Source organism: Sturnira hondurensis, unplaced genomic scaffold (genome assembly GCF_014824575.4).
Source record: "Sturnira hondurensis isolate 20B ecotype Veracruz unplaced genomic scaffold, ASM1482457v3 Scaffold0009776, whole genome shotgun sequence".
NCBI classification, from domain to species: Eukaryota; Metazoa; Chordata; class Mammalia; order Chiroptera; family Phyllostomidae; genus Sturnira; species Sturnira hondurensis.
The window spans coordinates 135,032-155,342 of record NW_028082407.1 but is presented as its reverse complement, the minus strand read 5'-3'; the positions used below and the strand labels follow the sequence as shown (position 1 = coordinate 155,342).

The window sequence follows — 20,311 nt, the reverse complement described above, 5'->3', positions numbered from 1 at the left end:
CCTATTAGCAAACTCTCATGTAGTGACCAATTAAAGGAAGATTAACCCACCGTGAAACTGTTAAACATACAAATTAAATTAAAGGTTACCATGAAGAAGCTCAGTCAAAAAGCAGATGCTTAACACAGGGCTTTAATGTAATACCATTTAGTAATGTGACAATCTGAGAAAAGTGGAAAGGAGTCTGTGGACGAGAGAAACCGAGGAGCACATCTGACGGAGCGGGCGTTCTGCAACAGCAGAAGGCAGCCAGCACGCAAAGTCCACGCGAGTGCCTGTTACAGAGGTGAGAGCTGCAGCTGGTCGTTCACTCATAAATCAGACATTTAATCAAGAGGTTGCAACTTGAACAAAAAGTGAAAAATAGACAAAAAAAGACTTGTTTTGTTTTGGATGAACTTTGCTAAATATCCCTGCAAAGGCAAATGGACACTCTACCGATTTACACTGGTCATTCCACAGCTCAGTGGAGAGAAGCTGTGCGGCATGACAGGCAATGGAGAGTGAAGGAGGCCCGATTTGTGGCATGCAATGATCCCACACATTTGCTTCAAGGAGAAACCTGCACACGTATTTTCAAGTCTTGCTAAGTAACTGTTTATTCGCACTCAATACATTTGGGAAAGTCTGCTACATAGCTAAGGTCACTGTGACCACAGAACAACAGATGAAAAGAATAAAGCATTGAACAGCAAGAAAAATGCATCCCACCCTCATAGGAATTTAAGTGAACCAGCAAAAAAAAAAAAATGAAGATAAAATAAACAGATACAACCTTCATCTTTTACAAATATACTTCCTCCCCAATATCTACTCAATATAAACACTCTGGAGTGTTTATATATTCAGTGCAAGAAACAGTATCATCAGTACATTGGAAATATCTCTGAAGAAAGCAGAACGCTGAAAGAATGTCTAATTCTGAATACATTTCAGTGTGGTGTAGTAATGAGATCACGCCACTGTGCTGGGGGAGAGGCTCTGGTAGCACCCATCTGCATTCTGTCTGAAAAAACAAACCTACCATCGCTTTTTAAAAAATTCTAGCAGTCACACACTAAAAAAAAATTCATTTTTAACAGAGCTGCTTTATCATGTAATTAAAGACGCAACTGTTACATGAACTTCAAATGAAAACAAAAGGTTTAGCAGCTACAAAAATCAGGTAACTCATGCTCTATGCCACTCCTCCCATCAATACTTTTAGCCTGTGTTCAGTTACACAGTCAATTCTGAATTGGCTCACCTCTGGATTAGACTTCTAGTCTTTACACAGAGTAAAACAAATGGATTAAAAAAACAAAAAGATAGCATTCTATCCTGTACTTTGACCCTGGAAAGGTGTGGGTCTGCTTAAAAAAGAAACACACACAATCACAATAAAGCTTAGCACTATGCAGAGCTTATCATCATTTCCAGCAATGAGCAGCAAGCTGCGCTGTGAAGAGAATATAGAGCAGAGGAAAATGCAAGGGACCTGGGGAAACAGAGCGGAAACAGTGTCAACACGGTGGGGGGTGGGAACTGGGATGAAAACACCTGCCTCTACCCTCAAGCTCGCATGTCCTCTGGTAGCGGTCCTTAGTCACCTGCTCAAGAGGGCCGCAGCCCAGACACCACTGGTGTGTGGCTACCAAGGCCAAGATGCCACCTTATGCCACCTCCTCCACTAACTACAAAGCTGTCTGGGAACTGAGCTGTTCCAAGGGCATAAGAATGCACACTCTTTATGGTCAACCAACATCAAGTGAGAAGTTTTTCTCTTTTTACATGTGCATTTTAATACAATTTAAACAGAACCTTTATCTAAATTTGGGCTCCCATCAATCCCTCTCCTCAATTTCCTTAGGAGGAATTGAGCAGTGGAAGCAAGTAACAAGATTATTATAACCACAAACAACTGCACATGAAACATGATCATCACTTTTAAGGGACAGACACTTGAATGTTTTGTAATACCAACTTAAAGCAAAACTGGTTGTACAAACTGCAGTTCATCCCTCTAGCATTTCTAAAAGTTGGTGTTATTTCTGCATGGACACATTAATATATTAAATTAAGCCAAGATTTTTAAAGATTGGCAAAGTTCTATCACTCTATTTTTAAAAAAAGATGTTTAACAACAAAAAAATACAAGTTAGTTGCTTCATGTTACATTTCTTGACCATTGTGTTAAATGCTTTCTTTCTACATAAAGAGGGTCCTTTTTGTCACAACTGCAATTATTTACTGCTGGGTGTTTGACGTGACACGGGCTAGTGTTCGACGGAAACTGCGGAAGGTGACATCTGGAGGGTTTCTGAGTTTCCACGGAAGGTGTGCCAGGTCCTCTCCTGGGACCCCGCTTGCAGGAGAAGGGGAGGGAGAGGAAATCACAGATCAAGTTCTTAAGATAATTTCACTCTCTTTGAGGCTTTCTGTTTCTTGGTGATCTGTTCAAAATTTCATCCTCCTATTGGTTGAAAAAACAAGAAATTCATTATAATTAGCGTATTAAGAAAAGTAAAAGTTCACCAAGTTTTCAAGGTCTACCAGGCTGAGGATAACCCATCTGAGGGAAAAACGAGAAAAGAAAAATGATGAGGAGCCCTGGCTGGCGTAGCTCAGTGGATTGAGCACAGGCCTGAGAACCAGAGGATCGCGGTTCGATTCCCAGTTAGGGCACATGCCTGGGTTGCAGGCCAACTCCCAGCAGGGGACACAGGAAAGGCAACCATACACTGATGTTTCTCTCCCTCTCTCCTTCCCCTCCAAAGATAAATAAATAAATAAAATCTTAAAATAAATTTTAAAAAAAGAAAAAAGATGAGGAGAAAAATGCGCCAAAAACCATCCCACTGGAGTGGTGGGATCATGTGTTTTAAGATACCCTATTTTACCACGTACAGTGCGGTCCTGTGTATAATGTGCACCCATGTTTTTGGCCCAAACATACAGAAAAAAAATCTTTTGTTTTAATTTTTTTTTAAAAAAGATTTTTTTATTTATTTATCTTTAGAGGGGAAGGAGAGAGGGAGAGAAACATCAATGTATGGTTGCCTTTCATGCGTCCCCTGCTGGGAACTGGCCTGCAGGGAACTGGCCTGCAGGGAACTGGCCTCCAACCCGGGAATGTGCCCTGACTGGGAATCGAACCAAGATCCTCTGGTTCGCAGGCCTGTGCTCAATTCACTGAGCTACACCAGCCAGGTGTTTTAATTTTTAATTCAATTTTTATTTATATATATAATTGATTATCATATTCCAGGGTATTATTTTGAATACAATATCATTATTGCTTTCTAGAATTACACTTTTAACATAAACATAAGAATCAAAAACATTTATAGATACGGAATTAGTACTATCCATGTTTAACACACATCCTTCTTTTTCCCTCAAAAATTTGAGAAAAAAAGTGCACATTAAACATGGCAAAATATGGTAGTTTTTGTTTGTTTTCTTTCTGTAAAATGCACTTCTCTCAATCTAACCCATAGACCACTTCTTTTACAAGGACCATACACCATGCTTTCACGTGTCATCTTGCTCAGTCCTGAACAACCTACTGGCTTACAGACATTAGCCTCACTTTGAGGCCGAGAGAGCTGCGTTTCACAGGGACTGAAGACAATCCAGCCCCAGTCCCAATATGACACTCAGGATGACAAGTCTGGTTCTCTTCCTGTTCTACTCGGGGCCTTCTAACTATATGAGGAAGCCTGGGGAATATAAAAAGTATGTGAGATGGTCCCTACCTGAAAGAACTCTACATCTGAGTTGAGAAAGAATACAACCATTGAAAATATAAGCAGCATTGGTCTTTATCAATAGGAGGGCAAAGCAGTTGTAGCTGGAAATGGACACTAGGTAGAGTGTTCCAGAAAGAAACAGTAAATCAGAGAAGACCATGGAAAGAGGCCCTTGGTAGGAAAGGTGTGGGCTGTTCTCTTTCCCTCATACTTCACGTCCAATCCACCAGCAAACCCAGTGCAAAAACTCACATCCTTCCTTCCCATCACCCTCTTCAGGACCACCTTAGCTCGCCTGGGTCATCACAGCAGCCTCCTAACCAGTCTCCTGGATTCTCCCTAGTCTGTACAAAATGCAGCAGCTGAAGTAATCAGAATGGGTCACTACTTTGCCCCAAAGCCTGCAATAGCCTGCCCATGTCACTAGGAGGAAAAGCCAAGCCCATACAACAGCCTAGGCAATCCCACCTCATCCAGAGCCTCTCTGTACCCTCCTTCTCTCCATTTGTTTGCTCTACTGGCATTTCAGACTGTGGTCTGAAAACAGGCCCCTGAACTGGCTGTTCTCTGCCAGAATGATCTTCCCGTGGATTTCTCCATGGAAAAGTCCATCATCTCTTCCAAGACTTAGCCCAAATGTCACTTCTCCGATGCTACCTCCCTTCTTTAAACACTGCAACCCACCCCACCCCAGCACTTTTGATACCCTTTTCCTAGTCTACTTTTATTTTTCATGGCCTATTGCTTTCTAACATCCATCCATTTACTTCCTTATAATGTCTGCTGCTTACTGTCCGTTTCTTTCCACTAGAAATTAAGCTCACTGAAGGCAGGTTATGTCTTTGTCTTGCTCACTGACAATCCCTGTCGTATAACGGACACCCAACAAATGTCTATTGAATAAATAAATGAATCCATGAGGAACAGGGACAAAAATTTTAAAACATGGTGATTTGTGTAAGAAATCCTTTTTACAGGCACAGTGAAAAGAGGAGGACGAAGAGAGAGAACTGTGAAACAATAACGTGCAGTTGCCATCTTAGAAAGCATTTCATTAGTTTCCCCCTATAATCTCTTCTGCTTATTCCCAAAACCAAGTTCGTCACAGAAAAATACTTTTGAGATTCCGGTGTAATTTCAAGTTTTAACATGCTGACCTGTTAAAAGGTCACTAAGAATTTCTAAGAATTTCACTTTTATAAAATTGGCTTTAGCCCTGACTGGTGTAGCTCAGTGGATTGAACGTAGGCCTGCGAACCAAAGGATCACGGTTCCATTCCCAGACAGGGCACATGCCTGGGTTGCAGGCCAGTTCCCAGCAGGGGACTCACGAGAGGCAACCACACATTGATATTTCTCTCCCTCTCTCCTTCCCTTCCCTTCTAAAGATAAATAAAATCTTTTCAAAAATTGGTTTTAGCAGAATTTTTATAGCGACAGCCATTGAAAGTTATCCTGTGAAAATATTCCCTCTGCCTAAAGGTACTTTTCAATGTAAGTGCTTCAAACGCAAAGCGCACCCCCGTTCTGTTACCTCTGCTTTGGACCTCCTCTCCTCGTCCTCCTGCCCGACAGCATCGCCGTCTTCTTCAGCGTCGCTTTTCTGCTTCTCTTCTGAGACAGAAGTCAAATTAAAACTCAGCAAACCTCACACTTGTACTGCATATTAGATAACTAGCATCAGACCACATCTTGAGAGTCTAAAACAATCTTTATAGTAACTTGCTTATAAGGGTTTGAACATCTAACGGTTTTGGCTGAAAGCAGACATTTTGGAATCTACTTCTTACCAAGTTTCTCTTCACCCTCCTCTTCCTCATCTCCCTTGTCCCTTTCTTCTTCCTTCTCTTCTTCCTCCTCCTTCACATCTGGCTGAGGAGCATCAGTCTTCTTGTACTCCACAGGACTGGACTGCTTCTGAAATATCCCCCACAGTGCAGCTGTTTGTCCCCATGTCACACAGTGTGCCACCACACACTTACTAAATGCCCGAGGCCGAGTTCTGTGCCAGCTGGACACTGGGGCAGATACTCGGAAGTGGGCGAGACACACTCCTGCCCTGGGGGTGAGTGTGCAGGGTTAGAGACAGAAGGAGCAGCACCAACAAAGGTGTCAGGCAGAGCTGTGTCACGGCGCCTGGGCACGGTGGCAGACCAGGGGCGGGCGGAGGCAGGGTTGGAAGGGTGCTCTGGGGGTCATGTCACAGAACATCATGACTGCAAGCTAAAGCATGACCCTTACTTAACGTGAGCAGAGAGCCTAAACAGAATTTCTCCTCTTTGTGATTGCATGTAACAAAGGCTGAACAGGGAAAACTTGCACGTGGGACAGTGTCCCTCAAATAAGGTCGTGCTGCCCCACATGCATTAGCGGTGGGGTGGAGTAGGGGTGCTGGGAGGAATGGCAACGAGAAATCAAAAACTGAATTATAAAGTGTATGCCCAAAAACATATGTGCCAAGAGGAAAAGCTGGTTTAGGCTAGATGTCCAGATTTATATCTGTTTTCTGTTGTTCTTTTTCCTCCCTGCTCCAAAAAGCTACTGCCAAACATTGAAGACAGTGGCTTATATACCGCCAGAATGAAAGGGGCTGCAAACGCTACTTCCCTGTGGGCCAAATACACAGCAACTTAGAGGAGTGAGTGAGGGTTCAGAGGTCAGCACTAAATGGCCCAGTCACTGCTGAGCTGCTGCAAAGAAAACCTCAGGTAATAGATATGGTATTTTAACATCATCAGAGTTCTAAAAGTGACTCAAAACAACAAACCAATCCTCATACCTTTCCAGAACAGCAGAAGAGGATTACGAGGAACACAGGCAGCGCTACAGTCAAAACGTAGACCACCCAGAGCCACGGGCGCTCCTCAGCCGCCTCCAGCATCTGCCCCACCACACCTGGCTGAAAAACAAGACACGACTGACCCCCCGTTCTGGTGCAGACAGCAAACACAGGCGGCACCGTTCCACTACTCAGTGACCACACGGTGCTACTCGGGGTCTACCTTTTCCAAAGGGTTCGAGCCAAAATGTTCACACAGAGGAAAAATACAGGAAATAGGAAAAAATCTCCAATTTTCCTGTTCCCCATATCAACAAGGCGATTCCCCTTTCACAGGTGTAAAAGTTGGCTTATTAATCACCAGCAAAAGACTTAATTTCAGGAATCAGTGAATGAAAAATTTCTTGCTCTTAATGTCTCTGGCTCTCCAATTCGCAACTCGGCCATATAGCCAACTGTTTGGAAATTGTTCATATTGGGTAAACCAAAATTCAATTTTTAAGAGTGAATTCAAATACACCCCAAACGGCAAATGTTAAATATTTTCAACACAATAACAATTTTTAAAAACCCTACACATAACACAGATCCTAAAGTCACTGCATTCAACTAATGCAATCCAGCCCAAAACCCCAATATTGTCTTTAGCAGGCATAAATAACACCACTTTTTAAGCCAATGTTCCCAGATAAGGGAAAAGGCAATCCAGAGACAACAGGTTTTTGCAGATGGGTGACCTGTCATTGCAAATCCAAGTGCACACGAAACAAGCGGGCACAGACCTCAGCTGCCCCATCGGCGGCTTTCTTCAGACCCCACCCATCGTTGGCCCAGTCGTCGACTACTCTTCGATCGCTGCAAATGATGAAGTTGTCGAAGAAAATGTCCGAGGTCATGGACCACAGTTCCAAACCAACCGCACTAAAAGGGGTCATTTTGAAAGGTTCCAAATCTTCAAAGAAATCTGGATTTGGTATTTTCTGGGGTTTCCAGATTCCCTAAAGAAAAATATTTTAAACATCATTTCAGATAAAGATCAACATAAATTTATGCTGAACCTAAATAATAGTTAAAATGAATTGTACACGACAGATGAATTTAAGTGCTGACTTTGTGAAACTTAACTAAGTAACAGGAAGCAAATAATAAATGCTACTGATGTTTTACACACTGCGTGGAAGATGTCTGACCTCCAACTACTTCCGGTTTCTAATATCCATGCATCCATGATCTTGATTCAAACCAGCATCTCACTGTGCCTGTAACATTCTAAAGGCCTCCACTCTCACCATCTAGTCTGTTAGCAGGAGTGGAGCCTATATGGTACCAACTTCTTTAGTGGTGACTTTTTTTTTTAAAGATTTTATTTTATTTTAAATAAATAAAATTTATTTATTTATTTTTAGGGGAAGGGAGAGGGGGGAAAAGAGAAAGAGAGGGAGAGAAACATGAACATGTGGTTGCTTCTCACATGCCCCCCCCCCCCCAAGGGGAACCTGGCCCAAAACCCAGGCATGTGCCCTGATTGGTAATTAAAACTGTAACCCTTTGGTTTGCAGGCTAGCACTCAATCCACTGACCCACGCTAGCCAGGGCTCTTTAGTGGTGATTTAAAATGTAAATGATTTTTGCCCTGGCTGATGTGGCTCAGTGGACTAAGTGCTGGCCTATTAACCAAAAGGCCACTGGTTTGAGTCTTGGTCAGGGCACATGCCTGCATTGGGACCAGGTCCCCAGTTGGGGGTGTGCAAGAGGCAACATCTCTCACACACTGATGCTTCTCTCCCCATCTCCCTCTTTCTAAAAATAAAATTAAAATAAAGTGTAAATGATCTCCAACCAGCAATGTCACTTCTAAGTAACTGCCTACAGAAACAGGTACCACGTACACTGCACAAGAATGATGACTGCATCGAGGATTCAAAAAACAAAAAAACAGCAATGCACCTAAAAGGCCATCAACCCAACAGCTAAAGTACAGTTTTTTAAAGGATAATTTTTAACTCATCTTAATGTTTGCACAATCAAAAATACATTTAAAAACAGAAAAGTAGTACTGGCTGGTGTGTGGCTCAGTGGATTGAGTGCTGTCCAGTGAACCAAAGGGATGCCAGTTCATTACCAGTCAGGGCACATGGCTGGGTTACTGGCCAGGTCCCCAGCAGGGGGCGTACAAGAGACAACCTCATTTCTCCCTCCCTTCCCCTATCTCAAAATAAAATCGTAAAAAAAGAAAAACATAAAAGAATACATACAGCCACAGTGTATGCCAAGAAACAGACCCCAAGTGTGACAAAAGGAAATTAACAGTTACAAATAATGTGACTAGGACAAAAACAGAAGCAGGACAGGATCTGACTGATTACAGTTCCATCACAGACATGTGGCTTTAACATCACTACCTGCACTCTCACTCTTTCTTCTGAGCCTCACAGTCTTCTCCTGGTTGAGGACACTGACACCAAGCAAGGAGCTGAGTGTGGTTGGGAGCCACCTCCCACCCCAGTCCTGCCTCCACCCGGCCTTGCAGATGCCTGGCCTGCGTCCCGTAGCTGCAGCCCCCCTCTGCCACGTGTGAGCAGGACACCCAAACTCAAGTTTTCCACTTGTCTTTCGTTTTTTAACAAAAGTCACAAAGCAGCTATGAAAGCTCTTCTTTCCAGTTTAGGCTTTTCTTTTTCACGCTGAACACACAAGCTCTCCCGGTTTATGACGTTTACTTCGTAATTCCATAACCTGAACACAGTGATCAGCCTGGCAGCCTCTATAGATCCCGCCCCTCCCTGAACAATGACCTGCGTCGTCGGGAGGCACACACCTGGTAGTTAGGGTTGTCAATCATGGGTGGCTTCCATTTGCCCTTATAATTAGGATTGTCAATCATAGGTCGCTGCCAGACACCACAGCCAGGGGCTGACTCACACTTAGGGTTTGCAATCTGAGGCGCCTCCCATTCTCCATCCATATCTTCATCCCTATGGAAAAACAAATTACAAACGGGTTCTGTGACAAAGGACTAGGAACTGCCACTGCAGGGCTGCCCTGACATTCTGTAGGAATGCTTTCACAGGGTCATTCTACAGAGCACTGTGTTCTTTCTGCATTTCTAGTAGAAGGACACACAAAAATAATTAAATTTGTTGAGCCCTATGCTCTAAGTTTGGGGACCTGGCTATCTTTTAAGTATAAACTTTTACTTCAATAAAAAAGCAAGCAATTTAACAAGTTAACTAGAGCTCTTACCAATCCTCTGGCTTTTCTGCATCTGGATCAGCTACATATTCGGGCTCATCATCTAACCAGCCTTCAGGCTTTGTGGCTTCTTCATCAGCAATCTTAGCAGGAGCATCTTCATCCCTTAAATGCAAAAGGAAAAGGCAGTGATGACAACAATGGTCAGAGAATCACAATGCAGACCTGCTTTGTGAATCTGAAACGGCAATCTAAAAATATTTAGTTCTTAATCTCAACACTTAAAATCCTTCCTAGAAATTATTTGCAAGTCATGTATCTGATAAGGGCCCAGTATCCAGAACACAGAAAGAACTGTTGCTGACTGGTGCAGCCCAGTGGGTTGAGCTCCAGACTGTGAACCAAAAGGTCTCGCTGGTTTGATTCCTGGGCAGGGCACATGCCTGGGCTACGTACGGGCTGGGTCCCACAGCTGGAGGCATGAGAGAGGCAATCGATCCATGTTTCTTTTTTGCCTTTCTCCCTTCCTCCAAAAAAATAGAAATAAAAATCTTTAAACACAACCCCCCCACAAAACCTCTTATGACTTAGTAATAAAAAGACAACCCCATTAAAAAATCAGTAAAGAATTTGAACAGATATGTAAATGGCCAATAAGTATATGGAAAGATGTTCATCACCATTAGCCATCAGGGAAATGCAAACCAAAACCGAAGTAAGATACCACTTCACAACTACTAGGATGGCTAATAATAAAAGAATGACAAAAACAAGTGTTGATGCGAGAATGTGGGGAAAATGAAACTCTCATACACTGCCAGTGGGAAAGCAAAATGGTGCAGCGCTTTGGAGAACAGTTTGGCAATTCCTCAAAAAGTTAAACACGGGGTTACCATATGGCCCGGCAATTGCACTCCTCAGTATATATCCAAGAGAAACAAAAATGTGTACCCACCCACAAACCTATACCAGAACGTTCATAGATGCATCAGTTGTAATCCCAGCCAAGAGGGTGAAAGGACCTAAATGCCAATCAGCTAAGGGATGGAGACATAAAACTGGCATTGGCCACACGATGGAACAGTGTTCATATAAAAAGAAAACGAAGCACCAACACGGCATCGACGTGGAGGAACCGTGACGGCATGTAGCTCATAAGAGAAGCCAGGCACAAGAGGTCACATACTCATTCCATGTCCAGAATGAGCAAAGCCATAGAGACAAGAAGTCGGGAATGTAGAAATAGGGAGGAACTGCTGAACGTGAAGGGCTTTTGAGGGGGGAGGAAGACCCTCTGGAGCCTGACAATGGGGGTGGCTGTACAACACTGGGGAGTGCACAACACCACTAAAATGTACTGGGGTTTTTTTGGCCAAGTGTCAGACTATCAATCATCCGGATGTTCACTCAGCACAGACAAGCCTCTCTTCTCTCTGCCACCTCGTGACACAAACAACATGGCAGCCACTTCTGCAACACCTCCAGGGGCTGTTCGGCTGCACCATGTAAAAGGGCCAATTTTAGCATGTTTGTTAGAACTCAAACAGTTACTGCGAAAATAGAAGTTCGTCAAGAAGCACCTCTCCGAGTTTCATGCAGTACCTAAAAGAGGTGCCACTTCAGCTGGTAAGTAAAGACATCACACATCCTTGGCCAGGTGCTTACTTCTGAACTATGCTCATTTCAAATGACCTGTGCAAGAACCTGAACTTGCATTACACTCAACTGACCCTCTGGAACAGAACACTCACCCCCACATCCACGAAATGAAACAACTGGTTAGGGAATATGATGCTGAGAAAGTCAGAGTTCAGATCTAATGTTCACCAAATACACAAACAAACTCAGCATTCACACTAGTGCACCACACCAGTCAGGGAATCCACACCTTAATTTAAGGGAGGAAAAACACCAACCACGGTTTCACTGCTGAACCTAAGGAGACACTTATGAATGGGAGATCAGTTGTATGACTCCTCCTTGCTCACTTCCTGGTCTTTCTGCAAGCCAGTTTCATCTCTCATCACACTCCGGTGTGCAGCCGCACGGAAGGCGCGCACACTCGCTCCCCTCCCTTACTGAGCGCTGCGCGCACTCCTGCTCCTCCACCTCTGCACGTGACCTGCCGCTTGGACCAGCACGGCCACTTCTCGTCACCCTTCAGTTTACTCCTACCCCACGGTCAAGTCTCACCGAGACTGGCGCGGCTCCAGGAAACCACCCCTGGATGAGGTGCACCCGGTGCTCTGGTCACTGAGTGACACCTGCTATTAGGCCACTCACCACACGCATGCAACTTCATTCACCTGCTGAACTGGAGCTGCATGGGCAGCTCATGTCCTTGTGGGTAACTAAGTATCCCCCCACCCGAAATGGAACAGAGATCTCTTGAGTTTTATTTAAATAGGATAAAAATTATTTTTCAAATTAGAATTTAAAATCTCAGGACTCAGCCCTGGCTGGTGTGGCTCAGTGGACTGAGTGACAGCTTATGAACCAAAGGGACGCCAGTTGGCTTCCCAGTCAGGGTGCATGGCTGGGTTGCAGGCCAGGTTCCCAATAGCGGGTGTGCAAGAGGCAACCACACACTGATTTTTCTCTCCCTTTCTCCCTCCCTCCCTCTCTCTCTAAAAATAAATAACTAAAATCTTTTTTAAAATTTCTCAGGACTCAGCTTTCGATGTGAATTCACAGAAGCATGTGAAAGGCCAGGCCAAGAGGCCATCCAGATGGTCTGCGTGACCCCGCTTCAACTGCAGGAGCCCACACTGTCCCTCCCACGTGCACCACACCACATCCAGACCAACAAGTGTTTGTTCGACTGCACTGAAAGACTCACCAGTCATCTGGTTTGACAGCATCAGGATCTGGTATTTTTGGTCTTTCATCCCAGTCCTCCGGCTTCTGGTCCTCTGGGTCCTCGATTTCCCGTGAAGGGTTTACAGGAGGAGTCATGTCATTGAGCAGATTTCCACTGTTTACTAGAGACTGATCCACTAGTATTTCAAAACTGTTATCTGGATTCAAGACTGAAAAAAAGTAAAGGAAAATTTAAGAAGTTAATTAACTGCTCATTCCCAAGCTCTCTTTACACAAAAGACTATTTCTAACAGAAAGCAGAAGCATAAAGAAAAGACCTCAGGCAATAAAGTCAGAACACAGTCTTGGAGCTCTGGGCAAGTCAATCTTAGTTTCCTTATCTGTAAATCCTAAAGCTAGTTCCTCAGAATTTTAGGAATTAAAACAGACGATGGATGAAATTTCAAACAACAAAAGACTTCACTTATGAGTATTTTAAAAAATTTCCAAAAAGTAAACCATGTCCACTAATGGTTGTAATTTGGGAGTCCAATGGAGAATTTAAAAAAAAAACAAAAAAACACACACACCTACAATTTAAATCCATAGAAGTATCTCAAGTGTGACTGTGCTGAAGCCTGGGCCCCACACTTGCATGTCTATCTGGTGGCTGACTGCGGCTGCACGTCCAGAAGACCGCACAGTGCTAGGCCACTGTTCTCGGTGACACAGGATTCAGTCGGCAGTGTGGCCAGCGACACATACACCCATGAAAAGATCCCCGCACTTACGTGAAGTTGAAGAGCAAGTGCACAAGATATTTAACTTTCAACAAAAAATCAGGACAAGGGAAGGGGTGGGTGTGGGATGGGGAAGCCCCAGGGGGAAAAAAAATTTACATCCTTCCGTGCTCATTTTACAGATGTGTGTCTATTCACAAACAATCAAATACATATCGCAATGTTATTTCAGATAATTTTGAATGTCTCCATGTTTATTTCTATCTTCTGAATTTCTATACTGAACACATATTACTTTTGCTATAAAAAAAAAAAAACAGATTACTGTATGCTTTAAAGAGGCATGTGGCCCTGGCCAGGTGGCTCATTTGGTTAAGAGCGTTGTCCTGTACACCAAGAAAAAAGGTTGCAGGTTCGATCCCTGGTCAGGGCACATGTGGAAGGCAGCAACTGATCAATGTTTCTCTCTCACATCAATGTTTTCCTCTCTTTCTCCTTCTCCCCCTTCCTCTCTAAAATCAATAAACATATCCTCTAGCAAAGATTTTTTTTAAAAAAGGTGTGTGTATATGTAATCTCAAATTGGCAGGAAAAGCTTTAATAAAATAAAAATCCCATTTGAATGTCCAATGATAAATTCAATTGTCCAGGTGTTGGAGCGTCCGAGGAAACTTCAACTAAAAGATAATTTAATAAACACTATGTACATATTTCTATTACTTAACGTTTTTCAACAAGAAAACAAAGGGTGGAAATGAGGGCCTCAGCCAAGAATCTCTTTATGGGACCAAAGCTTATTCTCAAAATTGCCCAAGCCAAAATTCTCAACTCAAACTATGAAAGAGAAGCTTCTTTCTGTGCTGAGACATTTTCATTTCACCACTAAGACATTAGGTTAACAAAGACTCTGATCTGTAGGCTTAGATCTTTAATCATTACAATAAGTGAACAATAAATCTGTATGCCATAAAACCCCCCAAATTAATGGTTTTTCTTACTTAATGTATAAAGATGTGTTTTCTTATCAGTAAAATAGGTCTTCAGATCTGCGTCTGGCCTCTTCGCATGCTTCTCCTCGTATACGCCTGTTTTGGGGTTTTTATGGCGGAAGATGAAGTGCAATTTATAGTCCTCTCCACATTTATCTGGACCAAACATTATTGTGTAAGGAGTCTTGTCATGGAACTGGTCCTTCAGAAACAAAAGGGGTTACATTAAGTAAATTCAGAAGCAACTTTTTCAAAGTGTATTATTCCCTCTCATAAAATCCCAAATAAAAACTATTGGAAAGCTGAGCCCTGGCTGGTGTGGCTCCATGAACTGAGCGCCGGTTGGATTCCCAGTCAGGGCACACGCCTGGGTTGCAGACCAGGTCCCCAGTTTAGGGCATGCAAGAGGCAACCAATCGATGTATCTATCTCTTGAACATCCATGTTTCTCTCCCTCTCTTTCTCCCTTCCTCTCTAAAAATAATAACATCTCAAGTACAGATGAACCTAGAGGGTATCATGCTAAGTGAAATTAAGTCAGACGAACAAAGATGTATCGTATCATTCCACTTACATGTGGGCGCTAAAGAACAAAAAGGAAGTAAATAGAAACAGACTCCTGGATTCAGAGAACAAACTGAGGGTTGCCAGATGGGAGGGGGTCGGGGAGCTGGGTGAAAAGGATGAAGAGATTAAGAAGTACAAGCCGGCAGGTCACAGAACAGTCACAGAGATGTAAAGTACAGCACAGGGAATGTAATAACTGTTTGGTGTCAGGTCGGTACTAGACTTATCAGGGGATTCACTTCATATATTACGTAAATGTCTAACCACTGTGCTATACACCTGAAACTAATAAAACACTGAATGTCAACTGTAATCGAAATCTTTTAAGAGCAAAGCTAATTAGTTTATGAGGTTCATACAGATAACAGTGAAAAGGAATAAACAGAAATTATCAGGAAATTTTTTCAGGAGATTATGGAAATGCTTAAAAAACAAAGGAATGCATATATCCAGACAATTACCGATTCTGTCACAAAACAAAGAAACAAGCTACAACTAAAAATGCACTGAGCAGAAACCAGGGGTAGACAAGCAGCTTTGAACTTGCATCTCAAATAGAAAGCACAGAAATGTCAAAGTCACCATATTCCCAACCCTCCAAAATGATTCAATGGCAGAACAGGCCTTTATTTATACGGATCTTACAAGATCTTCTTTCACAGGTGGCTGCATAAAATAACCCCACTGTCAAAGGGAAGTTACCTACCAAGTTGAGTTCCGGGGTTTTGGAAAGCAGTTTCACGTAGGCACCGCCACATTCTATTCCATTTTGGAAATTAACCTCATACCTAATTTCAGAGAGAAAAGCAGAAAACCATATGGCACTCTAAAAGATCAAATTTCTTACTTATTACCTCTTTCCTTATCTTGTTCTCACAGTTTAGCATAGATCGCATGCTTATCCTTAGAAAAGATTCCATCTTGTAATTGCTTCTGAGTGACTTCAAAATCCCCCCAGAGTAAATAAGTAAAATAAATTCAAAGCTTAATACAGATTCCAAGTATTGGGTTAGCCGAAAAAAGATTAGTTTTTTCCATATGACGGCTCTAGTAGTGCTTAGTTGTCTCTAAATTCATTCAAAAGATTTTGTTAGATTATTGACAGCTGTCATTATTAGTGTGGGTTAAAAAAAACATCAAAATTGGTGAATTTTTATACAGCCATTTTAATATCAAAGATGGAAGATATGCAATATTTTCAGCATATTATGCTTTATTATTTTAAGGAAGGTGAAACACAACTGAAACACACAAAGACGACGTGTGCAGTGTGTGGAGAAGGTGCTGTGACTGACTGAACAAACGTGTGGACAGTGCTTTGCAAAGTTTCTTGGCGCTACTGACATTTTGGCCAGATCTCTGCTGTGGGGCTGCCTTGTGTGTTGGAAGATGTTCATTCAGCAGCCACCCTGGTCTCTACCCACTAGAAGCCAATAGTGGGAGACAGCCCACACACTCAAAATATCCAAATCAATTAAGTTATTGGTAAAAATGAAAAATGTGACTTTTATTTTACAGAAAAAAGATATACAGACTTTTTGGGCAACCCAATACTTTTTGCAAAATCCAGAAGTTCATTTGCTATAAGGAGAAAGAATAGCCAGTTTCTTTTGAAATAATTTATTCAGAAGGAAAATAACATTGGATTACAGGATGCTTAGATACCCTCAAAAATCCTTCTTGTAATACACAATAATTCTCCTAATTGTTTTATGTAGAGTAACAGTTTCATAATACGTCTTCTGATATTACCCTTCCTAGAAAGTTTCCATCAAAGAAACACGTCACTTACTGAACAATGAGAGGCTTGGTATCAAACAGGAAGGGCCTGTTCAGTTTAGCGGAGATGGCATGATGCTTGGCCCGAGACATCAGTACAAGTCCTTTGTCGCCTGGAAGCTTAGTTTCCTTCATTTCATCTACTTCCCATTTTCCTGCAAGACACACAAAGCCCCACACCCTAACTACACCTTCAGGGGTCCTTCACATGGTGCACTCGACTCCGAGGAGTACAAGTCTGCCATGCTGACATATTTTAACCTACTCCATACTCCGGAGCTGGCCTATGAATATCACACACACGTATTTGACAAATAGTAGGATACGTTTTTTTTTAACCTGTAGCATATTCACTTTCCCAAAGCTTTCAAAGGACCTTCCACTTCCAACATACAACACAATAGGTGATAAATTACCTTTCCGTTTCATGGTGTAAAACAAACAGGTATAACTGTATAAAATACAATGGAACACACAAAGACAGCAAAACTTCTAAGGAAAAAAAAAATGTTTAAATGCATACATACTCCCTTTAAACTAGTCTTAGGAAATGCCATGGAAACCACACTTGAAACCTCAGCCTGCTGTTCTACTTAAATCAAACGCACTCTCACCATCGTATTTGGCAATTTCATCATCAGTGTCATCTTTCTTGGCTTTGGACAAAATCCACCTGTAATTAAGACAAACCCCAAAATTAAGGTCCAAATAATAGTTGACCTGTGGAAAAAAACAATGTAAATACTAATAAAAGCAGGATCTATCCAGCTCTTCCTTGTCTACTTAACCACTCTACTTTTAAAAGTCACATAAGTAATGATCATGTCAATATTCAGTTCACAAACCTATAAGAAAAAAGTACCAAACCCATGAAATAATGCCACTTTTTTTAAGACTGAAGAGAAAAAATTTTTCCTCAAGTAACAAAATATAGGGTGGAAGACAGTGACTGGAAGTGAGGATCGCAGGTTCTAGAAGACTGTTTTCCTAAATGGGCGTGGACACTGGGGATATAAAATCATCATCGCCGTTTCACTATATAAGATGCTCCTAAAAGGAACCCACTATTTCCCTATGCACATTTGCCTCTAAGTTTTCCCCCAAGAAGCACTTACCCTGACAGAGTTCCTCTGTCAAAGGAATCAGCAAAATATACTTCCCCTGTTGGAACCGGAGCTTTGTAGGTGACCTGTGTCAAACATAAAAATGAACTAAGAACTGAAATTTCCAACAACATTCCTTTTTAATAGGATTTATTCTCTTGATTTGCTTTCAATTACCACAAAATTTTCCTTGCTGGCCCTTGAATTCAATTCATATATTGTAATTTATCTTTAGCAAGATGTAACAACAGCTGCCAGAGGCATCAATACGTGTTTCAACAGACTGGCTTTCCCTTTGAAAAGCATCCAAATTTACCTTCATCTTTTGATTACCTCAAGAAGTATAACAAATAAGATTCATAGACCACTTCAGACCTTTGGAGATGGAGGCGTGCTGGTGTCTGGCTTTGATTTTGAGTCTTCTACCTCTTCAATGACGTCATCGAGGTCATCCTCAATATCGACCGTGTCCTCGTCATGGCCCTCGTGAGCCCCAACGACAGCAGCACCAAGGACCAGCAGCACGCAGAACAACCACCTCTCTTCCATGATCTGCATAGAAAACCAGTGAGGTGAGTTAAGTGTATCACCTCGTTCAAAAACTTTCATAAAGACCACCAACTCCTCTCACTGAAAATTATGGCTTTCAGAGCAGAACTAAAAGGAACAGTACTGCATTTCATTTTATAGATAAAGCCCAGAGAATCAAGGGTTTTCCTAAAATCAGGTTAGAAGGCTCAATTTCAAGAAAATTTCAAAATAAAACTCAACTATAAACAACTGTCCTTAAAAACAACAACAACAAAAAAAACTGTCCTGCCCTGGCTGGTGTACCTCAATGGATTGAGCATGGATTGAACCAAAGGGTCACGGGTTCAATTCCCAGTCAGGGCACATGCCTGGGTTGCAGGCCAGGTTCCCAGTAGGGGGCACGTGAAAGGCAACCAAACACTGATGTTTCTCTCCCACTCTCTCTCCCTTCCTTTCTCTCTAAAAATAAATAAGTATAATCTTTAAAAAAAACTTAGTGAAATTAAAATATCCTATTCCTTATCACAACTAATAGCCGAGATCAAAGATTTCAAATCCTGCATTACTATCACATTAGACTGAATGCCACTAGTAGGTAGCTTAATAATGATGTGGTGTGATACAGTCAAAAGACGGGGAGCACTAACCGGTGATCTGGAATAGGGGGTCCAGGAGGGTTTAGTGACAGGAGGTACAACTGTACACCACCTCACCCAGCTTTGTGGACCAAGAAACCTTAGAGACCTGGCTGGTGTAGCTCAGTGGATTGAGCGCGGGCCTGCAAACCACACAATCGCAGTTCGATTCCCAGTCAGGGCACATGCCTGGGTTACAAGCCAGTTCCTGGTTCCCGGCAGGGGACACACGAGAGGCAACCATACATTGATATTTCTCTCTCTCTCTCCTTCCCTTTCCCTCTAAGACAAATGAATAAAATCTTTAAAAAAAAAAAAAAAGAAAAGAAAGAAACCTTAGAGAAAGAAGGCATCGACGTGAGGGAGCCAGAATGGCCTCATTTTAAAGGAAACCAGTTTTCAGCTCTGGCTGGTGTGGCTCAGTGGATTGAGCACTGGCCTGCAAGCCAAAGGGTTGCTGGTTCAATTCCCACTCAGGGCACATGCCTGGGTTGAAGGCTGGGTCCCCAGTAGGGGATGCACGAGAAGCAACCACATATTAATGTTTCTCTCTCTTTCTCCCTCCCTTTCCTTCTCTCTAAAAAATAAACAAAAATCTTTAAGAAAAACCCTTTTATAAGGTGGCAATTATTAAGTAGGTAAATAAAAAGGATGCTGCAGTATTAAGCTACTAGAAGAAAACACAGAAAATTTAGCTGATCTTGGGTTTGGCAATCAAGTTTTTAATACATCAAAAGTAAGATACAAGAAAGAAAAAATTAGTAAGTTACACTCTATTAAAATTAAAAACCTCAATTCTGTGAAAGACACATAGGAAAATTACAAGACAAATCAGACCAGGAGAAAACATTTGCAAAATACCTGATAAAATAAGAAAACAAAGCATTCAATTAAAAAATAGCAAACACCCTCACTGGTGTGGCTCAGTGGATTGAGTGCTCACTGGCAAACTGAATCAAACGGTTTTAGGTTTGATTCCCAGTCAGGGTATATGCCTGGGTTGTGGGCCAGGTCCCCAGCTGGGGGCACATGAGAGGCAACCAAATGCCCATGTTTCTCTTCCTCTTTCTCTTTCTCCCTCCCTTCCCCTCTCCCTGAAAGTTAGTAAATAAAACCTTTAAAAAATGGACAAAGGATCTGAACAGAGACCTCACCAAAGAAGATATTCAGGTAGCAAATAAGCAAGTGAAAAAACACTGAACATAACTTGCCACTCCGTAACTGCAAATTAAAACGAGACACCACCATATACTTGCTAGAATAGGTAAACTTTTTAAAAAATGGCGCCCTGGCTGGTGTAGCTCAGTGGATTGAGCGCGGGCTTGCAAACCAAAGGATCGCAGTTCGATTCCCAGTCAGGGCACATGCCTGGGTTGCGGGCCAGTTCCCAGCAGGGGACGCATGAGAGGCAACCATACATTGATATTTCTCTCCCTCTCTCCTTCCCTTTCCCTCTAAAGATAAAT

General features: G+C 42.3%; 1 protein-coding gene and 1 non-coding gene across 3 annotated transcripts in view; both read right to left on the bottom strand.

Annotated features, from left to right (window-relative positions):
- Nucleotides 1-114: 114 nt before the first annotated feature.
- The window catches only part of CANX (calnexin), a 30,620-nt gene continuing 10,423 nt past the window's right edge, over nt 115-20,311 (bottom strand). For both annotated transcript variants that reach the window (XM_037058011.1, XM_037058012.1), the window contains exons 2-15: nt 18,055-18,231; nt 17,692-17,765; nt 17,191-17,249; nt 16,590-16,731; nt 15,504-15,585; nt 14,240-14,432; nt 12,542-12,731; nt 9,754-9,867; nt 9,329-9,485; nt 7,293-7,508; nt 6,511-6,630; nt 5,522-5,648; nt 5,266-5,345; nt 115-2,452 (exon numbers count right to left, since the gene is read on the bottom strand). In XM_037058011.1, coding sequence (XP_036913906.1) covers nt 2,399-2,452; nt 5,266-5,345; nt 5,522-5,648; nt 6,511-6,630; nt 7,293-7,508; nt 9,329-9,485; nt 9,754-9,867; nt 12,542-12,731; nt 14,240-14,432; nt 15,504-15,585; nt 16,590-16,731; nt 17,191-17,249; nt 17,692-17,765; nt 18,055-18,231 — 1,785 coding nt within the window. In that variant the 3' untranslated portion in view covers nt 115-2,398. The remainder of the gene's footprint in view (nt 2,453-5,265; nt 5,346-5,521; nt 5,649-6,510; nt 6,631-7,292; nt 7,509-9,328; nt 9,486-9,753; nt 9,868-12,541; nt 12,732-14,239; nt 14,433-15,503; nt 15,586-16,589; nt 16,732-17,190; nt 17,250-17,691; nt 17,766-18,054; nt 18,232-20,311) is intronic.
- LOC118995117 (small nucleolar RNA SNORA17) lies at nt 11,078-11,194 on the bottom strand. The gene has a single exon (XR_005068206.1). It is a non-coding gene; the product is annotated as a small nucleolar RNA SNORA17 (small nucleolar RNA).